Consider the following 25189-nt stretch of genomic DNA (forward strand, 5'->3'; position numbering starts at 1 on the left):
AGGATCCAGTATGAAATTGCCTTCAGGGTGCTCGAAACCTTCCATGCTCTGGCTGACATCACAGACCTCCTAGGATACCAGGCTGTGTAGAAACGTACATAAAGCCATTTGTGCATGGATGGAGGATGCTCCTAGACTACATGGTGGTGGCTGTATATGGGGTTATGCCTGAGGCTTCCCCCACATCCAGCATGTTTGTTGCAAAGGCCTTGCTTGTTCTTGTCCATCTCAAACACATTTCTGTTTTTACCTCTTTCAGCATCACCGATCCATTTATTTTCAGCTTATGCCACAAAGAGCAGGGCATGGGAGATCAGGCATGTTCCCGTTACGCATACAGTGACATTAAAGAGATACGTCTGATGCGCTTTCTTCTACAGGTAGGTGTCAATATGCCATGTTGTTTGGGAAACAGCTGCAAGAAAAGTGCTAAAATATGACCAGGAATCAGAGCTGAACCCTACCTGCTAATAGTGAGGGTGGCTGGGGGGCGGGGGGCAGAGTGAGGGCAGCTGGCTTCAGCAGAGTTACTGGGCATGCTCAGTGCAAGCCAAACAGCATATCTGGGGGGCCATGTGACCCCCATACCCCCCCATGGCCTCTGCCAGAAACTATTTGCATTATAACGCCTCAGGATTGGACTTGCTCCGCCCCTACAGTACTGTTCTTGTCCCCATCTCTGCTTTGCTAGCAGTGGATGTTGGAAACTTCTGTCCCTGCTAGCCAAAGTGTTAGCCCTGTTATTCCAGTGTATGACTCCTCAGGAACTGAATCAGTATTACCAGGGAAGAATTGCTATGGAGATGTGTCGCTTATAATTCAGGTCAAGATTTTCAAAAATGGGTGCCTTAAATCAGGCCATTAAATCCTGATTTAAGCTCCTAAGCAAGTGGACCCATTTTCCATAGTGCTCAGCTCCCATAGACACACAAGGAAGGAAAACACAGATCTCAGTTGTTCCTACTCTTGCAGGATAAGTTTTCAGACAGTGAATCTGAACCGCTACTAGAGCTGAGTGAATAATGGGTTTTTCCGTTTGGGGGACAACTCAAAAAATATGAAAAAAAAATTGGTTTGGTCTAAACTGAAACTGAATCGTTTCAGGGTTTTGGGGTTTCTTTTTTGTCAAAATGAAAAAATGCAAAAATAATTGAAGTAGAACGAATCATTTTGTGTGACCCAAAATGGATTCCCCCACACACACTTTTCATTTACTTTTTTTGAGTGTTTTTCACCTATTTCTTTCAGTTAGCTACGTTTCTCAGCAGAACCGCATTCTGTTTCAGAATGTCAAAATGTTTTATTTTGACATCACTGATTTTTTTTTCAGATAAAACTACTAGCCAGATACAACCCGAATATAGGAATACTTTTAGTGCTCCCCACCCCATGCATTTTTGGATAAATTTACTATTCACCAAAAAAAAAAAAAAAAATCACTGGCTCTAGTCATTATGGCTGCAACTCCTTTGCCTTTAGTAGAAATACATCAAGGTTGCCCATTCTGTTTAGTCTGTTTTAGCCTTGATCTTGCAATGAGAATCCCACCAGAAGTCCTTTCAGAATCAGACTCTTAACTTGCCATAGAGCATTTGTGAGTTGTTTATTACAATCACTGCTTTCCTATTGCCTCTTATCTTATACTTAGATTGTAAGCACTTGGGGGCAGGGGCTGTCTGTTCTGTGTGTGTACAGCACCTTGCACAGTGGGCTCGTAGGTGCTATTGCAGTGGAGATAATAAATAATATTAATGCATTTAGTAGAGCAAGTGGGAAAAAACAAATTGATTTGGCCCAGTATAAATAATAGGTTTATAAACAAATTGTCAATATTTTCAGGGGAAGGGGGGCAAGGCAACTTTAATCACTTAAAGCTTCACTAAAGAATAGCATAATATCCACCCAGTTTGGAGGAGATGTCTCAAAGGTTTTCCTTTGAGCTTGATTCAGAGTTTAGGAAGGGGTGAACTTTCTTGGTAAAAGACCTGTTTTAACTAGTCGATGGGCCAAAGGTTTGAAGTTTGCATTTGCCTCTTGAACTCTGTCCAGTCCATTGGATCTTGCATATTGGACTGGGAATATTGTGAAAGTCGTCCCCCGTGATCCCACCCACACAGAGCTCATTACAAAAATTGGCCCTTAGTGCTGAAAACCCTGTAAAATTGGGCAAATGATACGTTTCTCTCTGCTTTGCTCAGCCCTTGCACCAGGGGTCTTCACGGTACAAATGGTTTATCCTTACAGGAGATCGCTTTGGAAATATTCTTCAAAAATGGCTATTCCAAGTTTCTCGTCTTCCATGACAGCGATAGGAATAAAGCTTTTAAGAGGTAATTACTGCTTAAGTCTGGCACGTTAGCACCGAGGTCACAGCAGCCGGTATTGTGTTACACTTGTGGCATCATTCCCCCCCATTCACATGTGTCTCCCGAACAACAACCCTAAGGGTTCACTCTAAAATTGCAGCTCCTGGGTCTTTGGATGGTTCCATGTAAGCAAAAAAAACATCATTCCTCCCGGCCAATGTCACTTTCCCCTTGCAGAGTTGTAATTTTTTTGGAGCATTACTTATGATTTTTTTCTCTTACTTATAATATTTGAAGTAGCATTAGGTACTTAAGCTGAGTTTGGTTCTCTGGCCTTTACTTTAAATCTTTGGCATAAATAGAGCTGACATGACTTTTTAAACAGTGACGTTTTTGTCTAGGAGTGAAGGCTTTTCTTTTATAGCTGCCTTGTCCTGGTGGCGTTTTCCTTTGCTGACATTAGAGTACAAAGTGGATGATTTGCACATTGCTTTTATATCAGCCACATTAATTTAACCATGATGGTCTGGAAAAACTGCAGCTCTGGTAATATCATTAGGTATAATTTGGCTGTCCTTACCAAGGCAAAATGCTCATGATGCAGAAATTCCCAAGTGAAATTCTGTGGCCTAGATTGATCATTATGATCATTTAATCTAGCTGATCAAAATGATCCCTTCTGGCCTTAAAATCTATGGATAGGCCCCAGTGGAACCTTGCCTAAGTAACAACTGCAGGTTTGGAACCATTTTTCCTATCTAAATTCACCTTGCTGTTTCAGTTAGATAGGGAAACCTGCCCTAAAATGCTGCATACTATATCCATTGGCAATTAACCGGCAGCTAGATTCTACCCCAGAAGCAGCTGCATTTTACTGATGGATGAAGTGCTTCTTATCTTTGTTGACTGAATATCAGTTCAAGGCTCCGATTCAGGAAGCTCTTAAGCTGAAGTCCATCCCTATCCAGGACAGCATGTAAGTGCCTAGTTAACTTTAAACACAGCAGATGTCCCATTGACTTGAAGTGCTGTCCTGAATGTAAGGGGCCTCAGTTTGTAAAGTGCTTTGGCATCCTTGGGGATTAAACCTCAGTGATTATTACAGGTAATAATAACCAGTTTAAAGACCATGTTGATTTATTTTCTCATCTCTGTTTAGATTTTGTTCATTGCAGCCTGTTTTGAAGGCAAAAGGAATAACTGAAGAGTCCCTGAATATAAGGTAATAAGCCGGAATCATTCCCAATCGTTCCGATATTTGTCTTCAATAAATGTAATTTTAGAAATAAGTTCTACTTTAACAAAGGACACTATAAATCAACATTTTTGTTCCCTTTAAAACCTATTTTGAGTGTTCAAAGGCATCCCAAAATCTCCCCAAAGCATTTGGCTGTAAAATATCTTCATTACAAAGGCATGAGGGATGCATTAAGTAGCTGTTATCCATAGTTAATTAATAATGATTATCTTTTTAATATGACTTTATTGGTAAACTCTTATGTGGATGGTTAGTGTGGGGAAGAACAGGGAACAGACAGTCAATGACGTGAGGTTAGAGAGCTAATCCATAATGCTGCTGCTGCATAATGGCCTCTTTAGTGGGCAGTTAGAGCAGACAGTGACAGATGTGCCTCACGCACAGTAATGCTGCAGAACCAACTATAATAGCTTCACAGTAGAGATCCCAATGTGCTGCCCCTTGCCAAGTGGGTTTATTTCCAAGCACAGGGTGATGTGACTGGGTGAGTATTCTGTGCTGATCCCGAAAACCTGTGTACCCAGAACTTCTCTTGAGCTGGATGCCCAAGGAATACTTCCTTACGCTCCTAATTTGCATCTTCAGTATCCCTGGGTGACCCTCCCATGGGTTGGCAGCTCCTTTTGGTTCGGATAAACACTCAGAAGTTTGGATGCTTCTCTTAACCCACCAGATTGTTTGGGCTGGAAATCTCTCAGGAAGAGCCACTTCCATTACTTCCTCCACCCAGGTTCTAATGCAGGTCACTGGGCCCCAGACCCCACAGAGCTTTGTAGGCATAGCAAATGGCTTAAGCTGTTCCTGGAAGGGAACAGGAAGCTTGTGCAGAGCCAGGAGAACAACTCTTACGTTGTGGGTCCCAAATAGTTAACAGTGTTGAGATGTAAATGATCACCATGGGGCATGAGCATCATCAGATGAATGGGGCAGGTTGTGCCTCTCTGAGCAGTCGTCCCTGGTCCTTGTCAGGCTCACATAGGTGTCTCCATTGGTTACTCTCAGATCATTGGTTTTAGGTTTACAGTTACAGAGTTACTTTTTGGGACTTGAAAGCTGACACTCCAGAGTGAGAAGGCAGGTTAAGACAAGTACCACCAGTCCTGGCCCAGGCTGAGCTCTGCTGGGAGTCATCTGTGTCTCTGGGAAAGCCAAAAAAGATCCTAGATTCAGTGTGGAGCAGCACATTCCGCAGTACTAGGTGACTGATATCTCTAGACAGAGTGAAACAGCCCAAGGTCTGGTGCCATAGGGATAGATTTATCCTATGTTTACCTAGCACTCATCGATCAGTAATTTTCCGAGCCCTCCTGGATCCTGTCTTCATGACCTTTGGGCTGGAGTTGGGCTCACTGGTAGGTGAGAGAGGTATAACTTGTGTTAGGCCTTATCTTTGCTGAGCTTTAAGGAGCCTGATGCTGCCTGTTCTGAATCTTGGAAGCACAGCTAAGCACAAAGGGTTTTTAGTCTCCATGGGGATCTGGCTGGAATGTTATCCCCTTGAGGGGAGAGGACCTCGCCTACATTGTCCCCTCTGAGGAGCGGGGCTAGAAGCTTGGGGAGGGCTGGCACAGCTCTCTCTGGGCCACACTGTAGTGTGTGCTGGGAGACACCAGACGCCACATGCTTAAGCGGAGGATTAGAGAGAACATCCTCCTACCTGGAAACGCCTCCCTGTAGTAAGTGGCCTACATAATCGCCTCTTCTGCTCTGGGAAGTGGAGGGCAAAGAACTCCATGCGTTCATTGTATCTTCACTTTTGCTGGTGTCATTCCTGAGTCAGAGGGTGGGGTCCCTCACGAGGAGCACAAAGTCCTCCCTCCCCAGGGGATAGACATGCTGCTTCCACAGCGCCCCCAGTCCTTGCTGTCCCAGCCAAGCTGCGGAGTGGGACCTGACTCTCCCTCCTTGCCCCTGAATGCTTGTGTAATGAACACACATCGGATAGCAGTATCGCCTGCTACTCATGCAGCCCTCTTCACCTGGGAATCTTGCAGGGCTTTATCAATTATTATGCTTTGCGACACCCTGTGAGAGAGGAATAATCATTTTAAATTGGGGAAACTGAGGCATGAAGGTGCAGTTTCATGTAACATATTAAAGTAGTTGAAAGCTGGGAATAGAGCCCAGGGGTCCTCATTTCCCAGTCAAGTGCTCTTAACCACTAGACAATGCTCCCAGAGTTGGGAGTAGAACCCAGGAGTCCCAATTTACTCCCTCCAGAATGGGCTGTTACTAGACTACTGAGCAGTTCCCCACCACCCCACCCCATTTTATTCTTCATTTAAATATGTTTAACTCTCTGCCACCTCCCATATGTCGCTGTGGCCTTAGCCAGCACCTTGTTCAAGGTCAGCTTGGCTTGGCTGCTTTGATAATCTACTAGTCTAATGCACCTGTATGTCACTGTCTGCCTGCTGTCGGCAGGGTATGCCCTGAAGGTGCAACAAAGAATGCAAGTTAATTTCTGTGCAGAGGTGAAAGAGAGTGAGAGTGTGTGTGTGTGTGAGAGAGAGAGAGCAAGTAAGAGAGAGAAACACACCATGGGGACACCAGGATTGGGACTGGGGGTGAGATTGTAAATTCACCTGCTGCCACCCCGAGATTGCCAGAGCAAGAGAGGGACCTGGATTATGGGCACTATACAATGCACCTTAAAGAAGGATCAGAAGACACTTTGGGCTAGAAGGGAGTTATTTCCTGCCCCTCTCCCTTAGGGAGGAGGTGAGTCCGTGACAGCTTGGAAGTGAATGGGGGATGAGGAAGCCGTGCGAGGGGAAATGAGGCCAGTTGTGATGTCTGTGATAAATATTTCAGCTCCCTGATACACGGATGCAGCATCCAGCACTGAAAGGCCGTGGGACCTGCTTGTGTGTCTGAGCAAAGAATGTGGCTCTTTGATTACAGTCAAGGAGTCAGAATTGTGTATCATTATGCATTGCGTTTCACACCTAAATTACTCCTGACTAGTGTCTGTGTCGGTACTGACTGCTGGTGGACAGAATTGAAACTGTATCATAGGCCCTGTACTGTTAACAGCTAGTGAAGATTCTCCTTTAGATGCAGCTCTGGGGCATGTGCTATGGCAACAGGAGAGTCTGAGGTTTATCTCTGTTGGGTCCAAGTGCTATTCATTGGGGAGAATTTCCACAGCCCAAGTCCCCAGGAAGATCCAAGGGGCTGTCTTGTGGAGCACACTGGCAGTTATGTGGTTCCTAAAGAGAAAGATTTGTGACACTTTCACATGATAGGCTTGTCCACTCTGCTTTCCCCTCAGCCCTACAGAGTCCCTGCCCCCAGAAGACAGATGGAGTGGGACTACAAAGAATCCAGCTTTGCCTGCACTCTCCAGAAGTGAGATGCGAGGAAGGTTTCTCTATGTACAATGATCTTGTATAAAACTAGTAGATACTGGTTCAGATCCTGGAGACCAGTCCTTCTGCCCAGTACAGCTCTGGGCCATAAAGGAAACTTTCAGCAACCTTTATGCCTGTCTGGCCTAAGGTTCTCCAAGTCATGCCAACTGGTCACAGCCCTCCAGGGGACTGAGGGCAGTTGGTGATAGGCTGGATGGAGCAGTTTCTTGGCCCTGGTGGATGGGGGAAGAAGGGTTGCAGGAGCCTTATGCTACCTGGAGGTTTCATTACGCTGCAGAAATCCCCAGGCAGCTGCTTCCTGCTTCATTCTGTTGAAGCAGCTCAAAGCAGGGGGGACAGGAATCAGGATCTGGCCCATGGTGTCTCATAGTAAGTAAAAGCCAGGAACCAAGCATGCTCTTTCATCTTTATTTTTCTGCACTTCTATTGCTTTGGGGCCCATTCACTGGTTTAGGAGAAACAGCAGGTCCTCTCCACCTAACACCAAGCAAACCCTTAAATGAAGAGAACTGTGGTGAGGGGAAGAGCCGTTTATTGGTTTGGGCTGGACACTGTAAGAGTCGAATGGACAGACTCTGTGTAACACTGCCACCTTCGTGTGACCCGTGGATGCTGCCTCTTCACCGCCACTCTGTTTGGTTATCCTTTGCCGTGGAGTTGGGCGTCATGAGGGAAGAAAAATTTGGCTTCCTCAGAGAGGTGGGCACCGTGTTCTTCAGCTTGTTCAGCTTGTCCCTCTCCTCCTGGCATTTCTTCAGACAGGGGCCACACAGGTCTTTCTCATCCACCAAGTACAGGGCTTCAATGCGCTTGATGGTGTCGATTAACAGTTCCTCCTCTGTTGGCTGGGGGAAGGGGTTCCTCTTCACATTCATCTTCTTGAGCTTGGGGAGCTTTGCTACACTGTTGGGGATGGTCGTTAGGTAGTTGTCAAAGAGGCCCACGTCCTGGAGCTCCTTCAGGGCCCCAAGGGTGGTGGGGAGGTTGTCGATCTGGTTCAAGCCCAGGTTGAGGGTGCGCAGGTTCTTCAGCTGGCTTAGCTCCACTGGCAGGCTCCTGGTCGTCAGCTTGTTGTTGCAGATGTTGAGGTAGAAGAGGTTCTGGAGCATGCCGATCGTCTCTGGCAGCTTCTCGATCTGGTTGCTGTGCAAATCCAGCCAGCGCAGGTTTTGAAACTTCTCAATGAAGTCTGGGATTTTCTTGATCATGTTCCTGCTCAGATCTAGCTCGTCCACATCAGCCAGCTTGAGGATGCACTTGGGGAAGGTGGTGATGCCCATCTTGCTCAGGTCAAGGCGGCGTTTTCCATCAAACGTGATCTTGATGGAGTTTTTGGCGACTTTTAAGGTGATCTTTTTCCCCTTGGGGCCTTTTGCTTTCCCCTTGGCCATTTTTTTGCTGGGGGAGAGAAGTGCGTCAGTTTATGTCAGTAAGGAGTATTCAGATGGAGGGGCCCAAGTGAAATCTTCTGAGGTTGCTGGCTGTTAAACCCTGGTTCGAAATAAAAAGTGACCTCATTAGAAGTTAACACATGACCACTGGACTCTTTAGAGTCACAACATTTCTCTAGGGGCATGAGTTCTCCATCTGGGGGGCATGAGTCCCAGCAATGTCACACATAGGTGTCGGGGTCATGACCCAGTGCAGAGGAGGTTTTGAACCACTGGTCTGTGGTGTCCCAGGGTTTTAGTGATGGAGTATAGGGACTATGGAGCCTTTCACCACTAGGGTGCTGGTTTCAGTCCAGCCTGTGCTGATAGGGAATAAAAATGAATGCTACCCATTAGCTCTTTCGTGGCCTGCGTGAAATAAGTGGTGGGTCTCAGTCCAGCCCCCAGGGGGCACTTGTTCACCTCACAAAAACATATTGTCCAAAAGGGTATTAATTAGATCAGATGCTTTAGAGACCAACTGGCCATACCCCTTTGAGGGCAGGTGTATAGCAGCGCCCTCTTGCCTCAGTGCAGCCTGGTTACACAGGCTGGACAGAGGGACCAGGATTGGGCCCGAGGCCCCTGTTCAGCAAAGCACTTGTGTACTTTAGGCACATGCTTAAGAGCTTTGCTGAATGGGGGCCTTGAGTTGTCGTCAAAGTAAACATAATAACAGAGCTAAATCCGGCGCTATTTTGTACACCTTCCCGTTTCCATTGACTTTAACAGTGCTACAGCCAACATAAATCTAGACACAATTTGATCTAATGCTTTAAAATGAAATTGTTACCTTGGGACCATAAAAGAGACTTTTAAAGAAAAGAATGTCTGTGTTCCTTAAACAGCACCCGCAGCTGCCCTTCCTGTGTGCAGAGAGAGGGCACTGCCGAGCAGGGATGCTGCAGGTACAGCGTACCCCTAGGGAGCACAGGAAAGTGTGTCCTAGCAGTTCAAAATGTTTTGATATCAGCTGAGAGGTGATGCTACAGAAGGGCAACAGGAAAGGCTATAAAACCCTTATAAGGCCTGGTCCGATGCCCGTTGGAGTCAATGGAAACCTTTGGCTGCACCGATTGTGACACTGGTGGGCAGATTTTCCAAAGGCCTCTCCACCCAGATACTACGGTGATGGTTGGTGGTATAAAACCCTAAGGTAGAACATCCGATCTACCTCCAGTTGTGGAGTGCTTCTGAAAATCTAGCCCATAATAAAGGACAGGACTTTGCTGAATGGAGGCCTAGGTGGCTGCTAATACACTGCAATCGCAGAGGTGTTATTAGTAGGTGAGGCTATCAGAGGTAACTAACAATATGCATCAGCAGTAAAAGAAATAGGAGAATTCATTGGCAAGGAGTGACAGTGACTGTAGCTGCTGGGGAGCTGAGAGGAGCACAGGTTACAGCTGGCTAATCTCCAGCTGATCTGGGTGCTCCCGCATTTAATTGTAAAGAGTCAAATCACGGCTTTGATGAATGATTGTTTGGGAAGCAATATGGATTTGTCTACAATACACTTCTCCATTAGAAAGGCTTCATTACAAACCCTTCAGGCTTTTTGGCTACTCATTAATCATGTGCAAGTACATCAAGGGGGAGCTCAGACTGGAGATAAGACATATCGGCTCCTTTCAATTATATGCCGTAGCCCAAAATAATGCAAAGGCAGGGTATCTGTGCCAGTCACCCGCGCCCTGCCAGGCCTTCAGAAGTGAGACAGACTCTTCGGGAAGTTCGGGAAACAGTGCTGGGTTTCAATCTTCCTGAGAGTTGAATGCATCTTTCGACCGCTTTTATTTTTAATGTTGTTAGATAGATTTCAGTGCCTTTATCAGTCTAGCCCCATACACACCCATCACTCTATCCATCTATTGTGCTTCTCTACCATGGTAGTCTTTACTGCATTGATCTTTACCCACCCCTGAGAGCTAAGGCAGGGCTGTTATCCCCATTGTACAGATGGGGAACTGAGGCACAGAGAGACTAGGGGACTTGCCCAAGGTCACACAGGAACTCAATGGCAGGGCAGGGACTTAAACTCTGGTCTCCCATATCCCAGCAATCAAGGTGTCTGTATTGGTGTTCTCAGGAGGGAGGGGGTGGAGTTAATCTCCAAGGGGAACAAGGGATGATGTCAGGATAACCACAAAAAGAAAAGGAGTACTTGTAGCACCTTAGAGACTAACAAATTTAAGGTGCCACAAGTCCTCCTTTTCTTTTTGCGAATACAGACTAACACGGCTGCTACTCTGAAACCTGTCATTAGGATAACCACAGTGATGTTCATCCCTAGTGCCACTCCACTGACGGTAGGGGATGAATTTTGGCCTCATCCTTCCCTGTGTTACTCATAACACCTCAGAGTCCAAGCTCTGGGCCCAAGTTGCACTGTCCTGGGGAGAGGCTAGGAGGGGGTGGTACCAGGACCCTGGATGCTCTAGGAGGGGGACTTGGGAACAGTAGAGGGAACCTGAGTGAGGAAGGCAAGGTGGCTGGGGCTGTTATTTGAATAATGAATCCAGTTTAACCCTTCTGGGTGCCTGTGCATCGATGTCCTTGGCTGGGTCATTTGTAGGGATTGAATTTGGGACCTTTGGGGGCTGGATGCATAAGCCTCTATTGCTCAAGCTAAAAAACCAGCTGCATTCGCTGGAAGGAAGCAGCTGACTCATTAACTGCATTGTGTGATTCCGAGGGGGACAAAGACACACACTGGGTTAACGTGGGTTGTACTCTGGTTCAGATTTGTAAAGGTATTTAGGTTCCTATCTGCATCTTTAGGCACCTTGAAAAATATGGCCCATCATTGCTTCAATCAAAAGGCAATATCCTCTTCTCCTCCCCCCGCGCCCCCGCCCCGTGTGCATCTCCACCACAGGATCTGGCTCCAGGAAGCGTCTGGAATCTCTCTGAGAGACGTTTCCTTTGAAGTAACGTAGTGGCTGGGTTTCATACTTACAACAATTGTGATTTCCAAGCCCGCCAACAAGGTTGAGCATTAGAGCTCTTCTGAAGTTCTGGGGTGAGGAGGCAGCTCAAATGGGATGGAAAGCTTTCCTCTCCGCAATGGTGGTAAACTAATTAGCAGCGGTAGGTCTGCGGTTGGAGATAATGAGAGCTTGTTTAGCCACGTCTGGGACTGGTTCGAGCTGAATAAAAGGGCTCCAACTCCTTAGCTATTGACATTAAAAATTCAGGAATGGCAGGGGCCAGCCTGTGGTGGCTGTTAATTATAAATATTGGATATCACAATTACACTCCCGGGGAGGAGCCGGAGAGTTCGGGCTGGAGACTCATGCCCTGCCACCCGAACAAAGACTCGGGAACACAGCAGACCTTTCTTTTAGCAAACTTTCTTTCTTTGCTCACCCTTGGTGTTCTCCCTCTGAGTTACTGTGGAACCTGTGCCAAGGCGGCACTGCTGGAGGCGCTGACTTGCCAACGAAGCTCCTGACCATAAAGCCCCCTTTATCCATACTCCCTGGCTAGATTGGGCCTTTAAAGCCCAGGGCTGAGATTGCAGATGGTGCAGAGCTGTGCTGCCTAGGGGGGTTGTGCTTCCGGGTTGTCCAACCTATCTCCCCGTTGTTGCATGCAGAACGGTGATGTGCAGGATGTACCCGATGCATAAGGTGTGTGTGTAGGTTAGAACCATGGCCCTGCCTCCTTTGGGGTGGTGCAGGGAGGGGAAAGACCTTATGTTCCCTGAAGCACTGGGACTATGATTCTGACTGGTTGGCTCCCATGCAGGGTGTGTAATGGGTGGGGACTCCTTGTTCCTTCCCAGCCCCTACGCACCTGTGCAGGGCCAGGTATATGACATAGCTGCTTAGACCCCTCTGATGGGTGAGTGGGAGCTGAACTGTCCCCAGCCACCAGGAGAATTCAGATCCTCTCTTGGTCCTGATGCTCTCTGTGCTGCCCCATCCCCAGTCTCCCCTTTCTCAGAAAAACACTCTGAGGATCAGCCCCTCTGCCCAATCGCCTCCCACACAGTACTTTGTAGAGGTCTCCCTACTTCAGAGTCTCCTCCCGCACCAGGCTCCCTGAGCCCAGTGCTGGCTTGGTCTCTGGAGCTCGCTCAATAAATGCGCTTTCTCTGGCTGCAGCAGTGACTCCTCCTCTACACCAAGACTCCTTCATCTCCCACAAATGCCACGGGGTGCATATCTGCTCCCTGCCTCTCTGTGCCGCCTTTGACCTTAGCTACCACTTGACCCTGCTTAGGCTCACTCAGCTGTACATATCTTTCAGGACTTTTAAGGACTCCTTCCTTTCCATTTTCTCTGGTCCCTTCCCATCCCCCTTCCTGTGCTGATTTTAGTTCATCTCCTTGGGGCAGGGGACATATCCATAACTGGATTACATGGCTAGTGCTACATAAATAATAGCCATACGGGTAGGGAGCCCATGGATAAACCTTTCTCTTTCACGTGCTGTAACTTAGACTTGTCAAATACAAGAGATCAGCTACCGAGCTACCCATTCTCTACAAATCTGGTGGCTCAGAGCTACACCTTTTGTTTGCTTTTTGCCCAGACACGAGAGTGACTGGGCCTATAGACCAACCTGAGATTGATACACGATCAAAAGCCAAACCAGGTGCCATTTGTGTTTTGCATTATGCCCTTCACGCAAATCATAGTAGAATTCATTTTCCTGTGTACTGTTTATTTGTTGTCGGCTACAACGTAATGTGAAGGAGAGATTAATCCACTGACTCTCTTAAACTCAGTTTCTGCTAACAGGGACTGGCTTAGATTAAATGGATTCTGTTAGCAAGCAGGAACTGCAGCTCCCTTTAAATTCCCTTAATTTTCCACACTTCTTCAGAAGTAGGGTGACCAGACGGGGGTGGGGGGTAATAGGAGCCTAAAGAAGGAAAAGACCCAAAAATCAGGACTGTCCCTATAAAATCAGGACGTCTGGTCACCCTATTCAGAACAACCCTGTTAACCTGCAGCACAAACACTGACACCCCCCCCCCCCCCCAGAAAAAAAGTAAAGAATATTTCATCTAAACAAGTCTCTGGAATTGCAACGCTGCTGTATAGAGCTGTATGAGATCTTACCGGCTGGCACCTAGGAAGCATCTACTCCAGATGCGTACACATCGCAAGCTGCCTGCTTTGTCTGTGCAGCAGAATGAGCTTCCATGCTCTGTCAGTGTGCAGTTGTCTTCTATCTAGTCTTCTCTGAATAGTGAATTAGTCCTTCTCCCAGGTTTTGTAAATAAAACCCCAGTGTGCAGGGGAAACCTGGGCAGATTTGCTTTTCGCAGGCCTGTAAATTCTAAAGTGCGACTTCCTTTTTTTTTTTTTTTTTTTAAATGGCAACCTTTCAAGAAATCGTTGTGTGTGTGTGTGTGTGTGTGTGCATGCAGGGGGGAGGAGGGGTTCGAAGGACTTACCCAGCTACAGTGTCACCCTATTCAACTCTCCTTCCACAGCCTGTGAAACTTCTGTTCCTAAGCAACTGGAATCCCAGGTCCTTGGAGATCATTAGCATAATGTTTTGTTCCAACGTGCAGGTTCAGACGAGAGCCGGACAGGACTCAGCGGCATGCACGTCCTGGAAATATCAGATTTGGATTTATGCAGAGAAGGAGACCATTACAACTGGGTTAGGAAAGTAGAAGTGGATCGAACTGTTTGCTAGCTGGGTGCTTTAGTTGTGGGTTTCAGTTATTTGGCCATTTCATCAGACTCTGCTGTAGTGCAGGTGCTTGCTGTGTGTAGTTCTGATCTTACAACACTTACGATATCATCCCCTATGTCGATCCATGGCAACCCAGCTAGGCGAGTAGACACAGCAGGGAGTAGACATGGCAGAGAGAATGACCACAAAGTAACCCCAGTGCTGCAGTAGTTGGTATGAGCTGCTGTCCGTATGCAGCTGCCTCTGATCCCCTCGGAATGGAGTTATTCATTCCACCATGACTCCCTAGTGGATCTTCTCCTGTTATGACGTGTGAATTTACCATAATTCTTCTCCTACGCCTGGAGTAACAAGCTTGTGTTTTCCATGGCCGGGTATGATGGCTTCAAAGTGGAACCAATAAATCACTGGGGAAAAGAAATAGCTCTGATTTAAATATGTGGTGCAAGGGGCTGCCGGAGGTGCTGTCTTTCACTTGAGGTGTAAAACCAGGGAACTGTTTGAAACATTTGTGGTCATTAAAGATCCCAGGATGGTCTGAGCATGAAAAGGGTTAGTGTTAATGCTGGTGTGCTTGACCGGTTCCAACACTGGTGAAAACAGTCTGCTTCCATCTCACTGCTGGTTACAGTGTACTCAATATATTTGACTGCCTGTGCTTCTCTGCACTCTGGCTGGGTGCTACATTTCAGTAGTGGAAAAGGTACCCCGATGTCTGTATAAGTTGTAAAAGGCCTGTGGTGTCAAAGGCATTCTGTAAATATAAGATATACTTTTGTACCACTCCAGGGTCTCAGCACAATCTGACCAAAATGAGTTAAGCCTCACCACAATCTTGTGAGGTGGGTCGATAGCGTGACCCTCATTTTGCGAAGAGGTAAACTGAGGCACAGAGCAGTCACTATCCACCTCAGGAATACAGCCACAGTCTTGTCACCTATTGATATTTCCCTAATGCTCAGGGAAGGGTTGGGAGGCTAAACTGACTGATGTTCATAAAGCACTATAAGATACGCGGGTGGAAGGTGCTACAAAAGTTCAAGCTCCTAAATTCTTATTATTTACATATTTCATATTTTCCCACCATCGTTGGAGTGGTAGAAGAATATCAGGGACAGGTAAACTGGAACAGTCAAACAGCAACCTTGCATCACTGCCCACGTGTCACCTAAACTGAACCTCACTAAGGCTTGAGGAAAAGCTGTCTAACTTTAAAGGGAAAGCAATTATTTCCCTGCACCTCTGCTCTTCTTGGTTGGTGCAGGGAGCAGAAGCTGGATTGTTGATACTCCAGGGCAAGGTTTGTTCATAGAGTATTTTCAACCCAATGCAGAGTAGGTAAATACTGGAAATTCCTCAAGGAAGCTGCTGCTTATGAGAATTCCTGCCCTGTTTTGCAGACTTTAGAATTTCAGATAGTTGAGTAAAAACAACAGGAGTGAAATCCTGGCCCCACTGAAATCAAGGGGAGTTTTGCCATTGACTTCAATAAGGGCAGAATTTTACCCCAGAGCTTTGATGAAATCTTTTGAGCTTCACCCATTGCTAATGCACAGAGAGCTCTGGCTGGCTGTAACTTGAGTGAGGCCAGAGGCTGATCTTCATGGGACAGGGATTAATTAATCACTCCATGGATGGCCCAGGCAAAGGTAAATCATCGTGAGCACACATACATGGTGCTCCGATATTACAGTGGTCAGCACCCTGGAAATAGCATACAGTAGATGGACACTTCTGTTGAATCCAGGTAAACTCACCCCTCAGCTATTTATGTTTATAAAGCTCCTGTCCCCCTTTCCTTTTTGGCACTAGCCCTGGGTTTTGTTTTAAGTGCACTCACTGCTGTGTGGTAGCTGCTGCTGATCTACTCTCAGCCTCCGCTGTGTTAGCTGAGGAGGTATTGGCTGGAGGCACGTTGTTTGATGAAAGATGGTCAGGAAAGTGGGAGGAATTGTCTTGACCATCCCAGGCCTGTGGCCAACATTCTGACCTCTGTGAGTCGTCATGTTCTGGCACAGAATTCCAGAATCTTTGAGACTGGGAGGGGCTATTGAGTCTAGCCCTCTGCATCCCAACAGGATATGCTTGAGGTGGGAATATCTAGACTTAGCCTTGAATACCTTCATGAGCATTGTTGACTCTTCAATCTCTTTAAGTTCTGCAGAGACCACTTAGAACTGTGTGGCACTGGCAGAGGTCTAAGTGGCCCTCAGAGAATTCCCGTTAGCTGTTAGGAATATAGAGCCTATGACACACAGCTGAACAGTTCTGTTTCCATCAGTAGAGGGCAGTGGCATACCCACATAAATATATGTACACTTGGCCAGTTGATTGCAATATCTTATATTTTAACCCACCCCCCCCACACACACACAGAGGTGCCTCTTTAAAACTCTGAAGGACTGAAGGGGTGCAGCAAGTTCATACGTTGCAGAACTCCTTCAGAATTCCCCACCAATGAGTTCGCCATGGACCCTCGATTAATGTCAGCAGCCTGAGCATCCTTGCTAACTCATCCACCCCAATGAGAAGCAGGTCGATCCAATCTTGCCTGCCAGCTGCTAAAACCCAACCTGATCCCTCTGTGACAGGCTCCCTAATCCAATCCCCCTACAGCCTCATAACCTGACCACAGACAAGCTCCTTAACTCCTCTTGTAGCATACCGTCTGCTTTCCTCCCTTCCAGAATGTGCTATGGAGTTTGCAGAAGTCTAGCTGAGGCGATGCACAAAACTCTGCAAAACCTACACATAGGAACATAAGAACTGTGTGACAAATGGCAGATGTTTATAGTACCCCAATTTGCTACTTTAGAATTCCTAAATTCCTGGGCCAAATTCTGCTCAGAATCAGTGGTGAAAATCCAAAGTAATCCCATTGCAGTCAGTGGAGTCTCTCCTGATTTACACCATGTAACGGAGAGCAGCATTTACCCTCTTGTCTTTAGGGCAAAGAGCCAAGATCCATCCTCCCGTATCAGATGTGAATGACACTTGTTGTTTGTGTGCATGGTTGCTATAAACTTAACCTGATTGGCTGGTCACGCAGGGGAATTACACAAAGAGGTGTATGAGTTTTAGTTCATAACACAGAATCAGTACTAGATTTTATTGTTTGTTCAAAGAGATTAACCCATAATCTGCACTAAAAACATTGCCTAAGCAACAGGGAAAATAATACCCTTATTCTGAGACATTTGCTTGTCCAATAGAAATTATACAGCAAGATAATGATAGAGAGAGAGTTGGGTGAATAATTGATTTTTCAGTCTAAGGAAAAATTCATTTCACACTGAACAAAATGTTTCATTTAATTTTAGAGTGTTTTTTACCTTTTTTGGGGGGGGAATTAAATCTTGCTATTTTTTAACAGAACCCCATTTTGAAACAAAAATCAAAATGTTTCATTTAGTAAATGTAAAAATGTTTCTGTTCTGTTCTTTTGCCAAAACTATTTGACAAATTTGACCCAAAGCTGTATTTTTGGGGGTGAATAAATTATTTGACAAAATAAATTGCTTGGTTCTAATTATATAATCATTAGGGTCATGTTACATGGATTTATTCCTAATAATTCATTAAATAAAAAGTGATGGTGAAAGTAGAAAATTCTAGGTTTTCTCCTAGATCATTGATTTTATGGCCAGAAGGGACCATTATGGTCATCTACTCTGACCTCTCGCATGAAACACAGGCCAGAGAACTTCACCCAATAATTCCTGTTGCAAGCCCATAGCTGGAGTTGAGCTAGAACATCTGATTTTATTTCTGGAGAGTTAGTAATTCTGTTTCTGAGAGGATCACCATGCTGGGGCAATGTGCTCATAAGAAAAAGCCCCTGCTGCCCAACTGAATCAGCAGTACCACACGGCCACCCCTTGGCAGGTGACATCCGTCCAAGAACCAACCAGGCACTTCCCTACTTAACTTTTTGGATTGGACAAGAGCACAGCCCAAGGTAATAGGTTTGAGGGAACTGCTACTGAACAACATACTTGGTTTTGGTAGCACCCCACTATTTAAATATATTCTACACCTTATTTTAATTTGCTGAGAACTTTTGATGCTTTCACCTTTAAGGCTGAAATTTCCCCAACTTCTTCAGAGCTATTTAGAAAAAAAAATTGAACAAAAGTTGCTGAGCATTTATGAGAATGAAGAGGACAAGGATGGGCAAATACACTTTCCCCATTATTAAAAAAATACAAAAAATACAAACCTGGCAACCATTTTTTTCAGAACTGCTCTAGGTCCAAAGTGGCTAGGGTGGGAAAGCAGATATTTATATGAAGATTGATTGGGAAATGAGCAAATTGTTAATGAGCAAAGCCTATTCAAAGGAAGTTGGGGTGCGGGGGAGGGATTGGAATATTAATGTAATTTCTTAATCATTCTCCAGTGGTTTTGAAGGTGACAATAAAAACTTTGTTTCATGCAGGAAGAACACGGGAGGGGAAAAGACAATGCTCCAGAAGTGGCAGGTAAATGTAGACAGATCTCTGGCTAACTCTCTGATGAATAAAACCATGTCAGTACCTAGCTGAGGAAAGAAAAGGATGGACCAACTCTCTCTGCCCTACTGCAGTGTACCAGGAACCCAAACAATACTGCTAAAAAGACAAACCTCATCCTGCAGGGTTTAGAGTCAAGCTCTCACTATTGGGATTGGGGTGAGACCCTTCATGGAGTGCAGATTAGCCCACACTGGGTTATTGCAGGGTTCTTTGCACCTTCCTCTGAAGCAGCTATTGCTGGCCACTGTTGGAGACAGCACACCAGGCTAGATGGACCTCGGGCATTAGTTCTTTGCTGCAGTGATGCCTAAGATGGCCACTTTAGTCAAGATGAGGGGATGTGTAGAAGGAGATCTGCAGCAGGTGTAAATAAGCAAAGCTCCATTGATTTCACTGGAGTGACATTGTCCTATACCAGCTGAGTACCTGGACTGTAGCTTCCAGTGGCTACATGCCTCTGATAAAGATCTTGATGGCCATAGAAGACAGTGTAGAAATCCATGGGCTACCTCACATTTGGCTCTGCAGGATGTTGGCCAGGATTCTCCTGCACATGGATAACAATAAAACAGTTGTGTGTGTTTGGCTCTCCATCAAACCATATGAAAGCAATACAGTACCCTATTACATACATATACCACTAGCGCATTTAGTGGTTTCAGCCAGTATGCAAATTACATAGTCTGAAGAAGATCTAATGAGAAAACTTATTTAACATTTCGGTGAACTGATTGTTATAAAATAGTAGCAGGCTCATGTAGTCTTGTGCTGATTTGAATAGAGGTTGCTGATTGATTATAGCATTTATAACACCGTGGCCCAGCTGAACAGAGGCTCCTTGGAGTTCTGAGAATGCTTCCAAAGTTTAAAAGCAGCTGCCGTCTCTGATGGCTCAGAATCCAGGCCAATGGGCATTGCTACCATCTGAGCATTGTTACCAGCTGAGAGCTCTTTTTAATGCATGTGAAATGAGCTGGTGGGTTCAATCCAGTTTCTGGAGCACAGATGTCCAGTGATTGTGTGTGTGTGCACACAGCACCTAGCAAAGCACATGCCCTTGATCCCAGATTGAGCCCCCTAGGTGCTAACACAACATAAATATTAATAATCATCATCACAAGAGCTACCATTACAATTGGCACCCTTGCTGGTGTTTCAGCACAGAGATCTGGGTGTACAAGAAGAATGAACTCCCCTCTCACCCAGAGAGGAGATCTCTCCAGGTCAGGTTCAAGGCACTTTGCCCTGTGCACACTGGGACAAGGGGACAATGTGTGGGAAATTTGCCTTGTCAATTTCCAGGCTGTATTTGTTTTGTGAATTAGTAAGGGGACTTCACTTGCCAGGACAGTCACTCTGGCACCATTCACAATAAATTGAAAGACCAAAAATCATGCAGTGGCTATGGGTAGCGAGTAGACCTGGTAACTATTTTTTCTTCAAAACATTTAAATGAAAACTGGCTTTTTTGTCCAAATGGAAATTTATGCTGGAAATGCCCAATTTTGAAGGCAATTTTCATGTTTCCATTGAAAACCCATACACCAATTTTTTCTGTTGCTGTTTTTCACCAAAAACCCAAAAGCTTTGTGAAGAAAAATTTTGGAGAAAATAGAAATTTTTAACTTACCAATAAAAACATTCCCATGTCCCAACTGGCTGTGCTAATGAGTTGTGTTTAGCCTGCGCCGGGTTGGCTCTTACTGATTAACATGGAGCCAAGAGCAGCTTCACCGTAGGGGTTTGTGATGATTGTTCCCTGATATGGCAGAAGAGAGAGATCAGTAACTTTGACTACCTGATGTACCTGAACACGCTGGCCGGGCGCACATACAATGACTACATGCAGTACCCCGTGTTCCCCTGGATCCTGGCTGATTACCACTCCCAGGTGAGCTCTTCATGCTTAGTAGCTTTTCTGTACTTTCTGCAGTAGAAGCCATGCAAAGCGTTCTTCACTGATGTGAATGCTGGGGTGGGCCTAGTTCTAGAACCCACTCCTGAGGTCTCGAGCCAGGGCTGGACTGTGCCAGAGAGTGGGCTCAGAACAGGGCCAGGGCTGTGACCCCTTCTGCTTCTTGCCCCTCCAAAGGGCTATGAAGGGAGCAGGCCCTGTGCTCCCCTGAGAGCAAGTACTGCCACTTGTCCCTTCATGTAGGCTGTGCCAGTCTGGGTACATCTACACAGCAATCGTCTGGGACCCTACAGACCTGGGCAGCTGGCCTGTGTCATCACGGCTCCATAGCTATGTATTGCGAGCTAGCTCAGTCCAAGCTAGCTCATGTATGCCTACGTGTGCTGTCCTGATTGCAGTGTGAATGTACCCTCTGGGTGGGAGGCTCCTTGCACACACTGAGCTCTCGGAGGCACACGCCCTCTGCTTCCAAGGATCCTTCCCTCTCCCTTGGGAGGCGGATGTTGGTAGCATTGAACCTCTGCCCAGAAAGGCAGATATGCTGTGGTTTCTGCACTATATGCTGGAGTCACTCCATGAACCAACCAGCAAAGGGGTGATGCTGAAGGCAGGGCTCATCCCCTTTCCCCAGGAACTGCGGGTGTCATTTCTACCAGCTTATACCTGCCCAAGGCTTAGCTGTGATGCATCTCCCAGTTTGCCGTGGCCATACTGACTCCCTGCACAAGGTTAACGTAGTTCCCACAGAGTAATGGGGAGGCGTTCCATGCTGGCAAGGGCATCACACCGGGTTTGAAGGGGTGAGCACCAAGCTCAGTGAATTCCCCTGGCTGTGGGTGTGGCTGACACACCTGAGCCACCACAGCTAGGCAGGTCACAGAGCTGAGCCTGGTCAGTGGGGTTCCAGGAGAGTTCAGCTGCTCCCCTGCCCCCCCCCCCCGACGTTTGCCTTGCAGATGCTGAACCTTGCTAGCCCCCAGACGTTCCGAGACCTTTCCAAGCCCATGGGAGCTCAGACACTGGAAAGGAAACGCAAATTTATCCAGCGCTATCATGAGGTGGAGAAGAGCGAAGGTGAGTGCTTTCGGAGAATCACGGGAGGCACAAATCCAGCTCCCACTGAACCCCTTGGACGCTAGGTTAATTCCTAGGGAGATGTCTCCTGCAGGAGGACCAGTTGATTTTCAGGGCTTGGGCAGAGTCAGATGAGAGAGGGCCTTGGGTTCCTGGGACGTGCCTGCTATGAAGAGTGACTCCCATCCTGTCCCCCATCCCGATGTGTCCTGCACTGCTAAGTCCCGTCCCCATCCTCAGGCCAGAGACCAGTATTGGGCCGGGGGCTTAGCAGCAGAGGCCACTTGCCCAGTGAGGGTCCTTGCAGGCATCCTGTCTGATAGCTGCAGTGGGGGATTGGGGGAAGTGAGGCAATTTGGCCCCTGGGGAGTGGGGCTTTGCTGGGGGACAGAGTGATGTGGGAGAGAATGGGGGTGGGGGTGCAGGGCTTAAAACGGGCTGAAAAAGGTCTGTGCGCTGGGAGGAGGGTCTGTCATTTTCTACTAAAATGAAAACAATGTCACCTCTGCCTGTCCCCCATCCCACAGCAACTCTTCCCCCCACCTCCCCAACCGTCCTGCCCCCCCTCATCTGTTCTGCCCTTTCCAGCCTCATCGCTGCTCCCCCTGCAGCTCCTGGGGTTCTTCAGCCCCCTCTCAGGCTGGGCGGGCCTAAGCAAGGTTCCCTCTCCCCCTCCCAGGCAGGGATGGAGGGGGAAAGGGAGGGGTAAAGGCCTCACAGGAAGGGAGGGGAGGGAGGGCGAAGGAACCCCCTAGCTGCTAGGTTCTTACCCCCTCACCCCCAAGAATATCTTTGGCCCCTGGGGGTAGGGGGGAATTGCTTCCTGCAGCAGCCCTGGCTGGCTGCTTGTGCCCCGAGAGGCAGGGCTGAAATGTGCGCCCCCCCAGGGACCTGGCTCAGAGGTAGACATTTTATATTAAGTGTGCCAGGTCTGTGCCCCTTTTGACCTGGCACACTTTAAGCACTGGGGGGATGGAGCAGGAGCAGGCAGGATGGCATGGAAGGAGGAGGGCATTTGGGATCTAGCTCCACTAATGTTAAGGCACCTGTCACCGTGGTATCTGCATCATCTGCCAGGCCATAGGGATTACATGGGACTCCATCCCGTCCTTATGTGGCCACGTAGCTGATCACTGTGGAGGTAACCCTCTTGCAAATGCAACAAAATAGCAACTAAGGACCCCAGAGACATCAAGGGGCATGGGGTGAGGTACATAGACCCTTTAGGGCCTGTGCTTCCCTCTGGTATTACATTCAAGGTGTGTGCAATCACATGTAAAGGGGGTACGCACAGTGGTGAGCTGGAGCCAGTTTGCACTGGTTTGCTGGAACCGGTTGTTAAATTCAGAAGCCTTTTAGAACCGGTTGTCCTGTGGAAAAGTGGCACCCACGGGGAAAATTTGGTGGGTGCAGAGCACCCACCGGCAGCTCCGCGCCCGGCCCCAGCTCACCTCCGCTCCGCCTTCACCTCCTCCCTTGAACGCACCGCCCCTCTCTGCTTCTCCGCCCCCCTGGCTTCCCGTGAATCAGCTGTTCGCGCAGGAAGCCAGGGAGGGCTGAGAAGCAGGCAGCAGCTTTGCACTCAGCCCCAAGGAGGTGGAGGCGGAGCGGAGGTGAGCTGGGGTGGGCGGAGCACGAAGAGGGCTGCTCGCACTGCAGCAGGTAACCCGGGGGGGCGGGGGAGGGCGCAGGGGACCTGCTCCCTGCCCCAGCTCGCCTCCGCCTCCCTGGGCCTGAGCGCCAAGCCACCGCCTGCTTCTCAGCTCTACCAGGCTTCCTGCGCAAACAGCTGATTCGCAGGAAGCCACGGGGAAGGGGGGCGGAGAAGCAGAGCGGGGCGGTGCGTTCAGGGGAGGAGGTGGAGCAGAGGTGAGCTGGGGCTGGGTGTGGGGCAGGGAGCTGCCGTTGCGGGCTCTGCACCCACCAAATTTTCCCCATGGGTGCTCCAGCTTCGGAGCACCCACGGAGTCGGTGCCTAAGGCACCACTTTTGATGTGATCAGTGGGGGGAGCGGTCGCTCCCTCTGCTCCCTGCCTAGCTAAGCTACCCCACCCTTAGGAGTCAGAGGGACCTGCTGGATGCTTCCCAGGAGCTGCCCCAGGTAAGCACCGCCGCGACTCCCCGCCTCGCCCCCCGGCAGGCCCCTCTGGCTCTTAGGGACGGGGTGGGCACCCACCTCGGTGGCCCACGAGACCCTCCTGCCTGGTTCTGGGGGCAGTCAGGGGACAGGGGAGGGGGGTGGATGGGGCAAGGGTCTGGGGAGGGGGCGTCAAGGAATGCGGGGGGTTGGATGGGGCCGGAGTCCCGGGGGGCGGGGGCGGGGCAGGAGTGGCGGGGACAGGCCACGACCCCCTCGTGGGGTGAGGAGGGAATCGGTTGTTAAGATTTTGGCAGCTCATCACTGGCAGCACATGTAGCCAGGTTGCAGTGTACCTGCCTGGTTGTGTGAGCACACATCCTATCGGGCATGCCCTTGCACATGGATCTTTGCACACCTGTTTTTCAAACCCTGCCCCTCACAATTGTGTTGTCGTAATTTGCAGCTGTGCCTTCAAATGGCAATGTTTCAAACTGAGACCCGATCACCTCTAATTTACAGGAGACCCGTCAGCCCAATGTCACTATTGCACCCACTACTCTTCGGCCATCATAGTAGCGTCGTACTTGGTCCGAATGGAGCCATTTACGCAGACCTTCTGCTCTCTTCAGGTAAAAGGACCTTCTATGCTACGTAGAAAACGATAGCTGATTCCAGCTACTGGCTAATGAGCTGCCCGTTCGTTCTTATGTCACAAGCAAAGTCTGGGATTGGCAGAGGCCCCATCCTGTTCCCGCTGAACTCACTGGCAAAGCCTCAATGGGAGCAGGATCAGAGCCGTGTGTATATATTACATTCTAACAGAGAGTCCAGTCATAGGAGGGGGGAGGCTAGATTATCCATCACACCCTTACACACCCTTATGGGCCTTACACACCCATCCCAGTGCACCTGTTATGCCCCTTGGGGCCGTAGGGATACGTCTGCACTGCAGGGACTGTTGTGTGGTGAAGGAGGGCTGGCCGCATCCCTCTCCAGTTGCTTTGCTTTGCTGCAGCTCTGCTTTGTTTTGTTTTTTCTTTCAATGAGCTAATGTAAATAATGTGCTGTGTTAATTAAGCAATAAGCCCCATGAAATCGGTTGTTCCCAGCGGTGGGTGATGGGCTTGTGAACCACCTGAGGCAATGCTCTTCCACGGCGCTCTGCAAACCATATGTTAGCTGCAGTCATCAATGACTGTGGAGCACTTAGCGCTGTTGTAAACTCCAAATGCTGCTCCTGCTCACCGGGATGCTTTTTATCCATAACAAGCCACCAGTCTGTGTGGCTGCATTCATGTGTGATTGGTAGATGACTCCAAAAGCATCCGAGATCTAGATAAGCACCCAAAATTTTGCATTGAGGTGAGTCCGGTTAAACCACTGACTGGTTCCACCAGATGCCTCGTTCCTCTCGTCTTGCACTGATGCATGTGAATCAGAGCTGGTATTGTCTTTCCCCCACATATACCTGGTCCTGTAGCAGCTTAGGGACTGCTAACTCTCGGGTACAGTCAGGAGAGCAGCAGACTTGAACAGCCTGAGCTACACGATTGGTTCAGCCAGGACTTGCAGCAATGTCC

At 48.0% G+C, this 25189-nt stretch overlaps 2 protein-coding genes across 4 annotated transcripts in view; one reads left to right on the plus strand and one right to left on the minus strand.

The window, feature by feature from the left end:
• The window catches only part of WDFY4 (WDFY family member 4), a 241499-nt gene that overhangs the window by 162549 nt on the left and 53761 nt on the right, over positions 1-25189 (plus strand). The window contains exons 46-52 of the mRNA XM_048858078.2: positions 260-380; positions 2245-2330; positions 3466-3528; positions 18465-18507; positions 20312-20431; positions 21412-21529; positions 24129-24238. Coding sequence (XP_048714035.2) covers positions 260-380; positions 2245-2330; positions 3466-3528; positions 18465-18507; positions 20312-20431; positions 21412-21529; positions 24129-24238 — 661 coding nt within the window. The remainder of the gene's footprint in view (positions 1-259; positions 381-2244; positions 2331-3465; positions 3529-18464; positions 18508-20311; positions 20432-21411; positions 21530-24128; positions 24239-25189) is intronic.
• On the minus strand, positions 7331-14276 carry LRRC18 (leucine rich repeat containing 18). 3 transcript variants are annotated; one of them, XM_048858081.2, is made up of 3 exons: positions 13441-14276; positions 11328-11464; positions 7331-8336 (listed from the first exon to the last, which is right to left on the minus strand). In XM_048858081.2, the coding sequence occupies exon 3, from the start codon at positions 8327-8329 to the stop codon at positions 7559-7561; it is 771 nt and encodes a 256-aa protein (XP_048714038.1). In that variant the 5' UTR covers positions 8330-8336; positions 11328-11464; positions 13441-14276; the 3' UTR covers positions 7331-7558. The 3 variants fall into 3 exon arrangements, with proteins under 3 accessions (XP_048714038.1, XP_048714037.1, XP_048714039.1); XM_048858080.2 differs by having other exon boundaries at positions 7331-8429; positions 13441-14224; XM_048858082.2 differs by lacking the exon at positions 11328-11464 and having other exon boundaries at positions 7331-8429; positions 13441-14271.

Source organism: Caretta caretta, chromosome 7 (genome assembly GCF_965140235.1).
Source record: "Caretta caretta isolate rCarCar2 chromosome 7, rCarCar1.hap1, whole genome shotgun sequence".
Lineage (NCBI taxonomy): Eukaryota > Metazoa > Chordata > Testudines > Cheloniidae > Caretta > Caretta caretta.

Excerpts from the sequence above, each read along its gene's own strand:
- LRRC18 (XM_048858081.2), bottom strand. The coding sequence starts at position 8,329 with ATGGCCAAGGGGAAAGCAAAAGGCCCCAAGGGGAAAAAGATCACCTTA.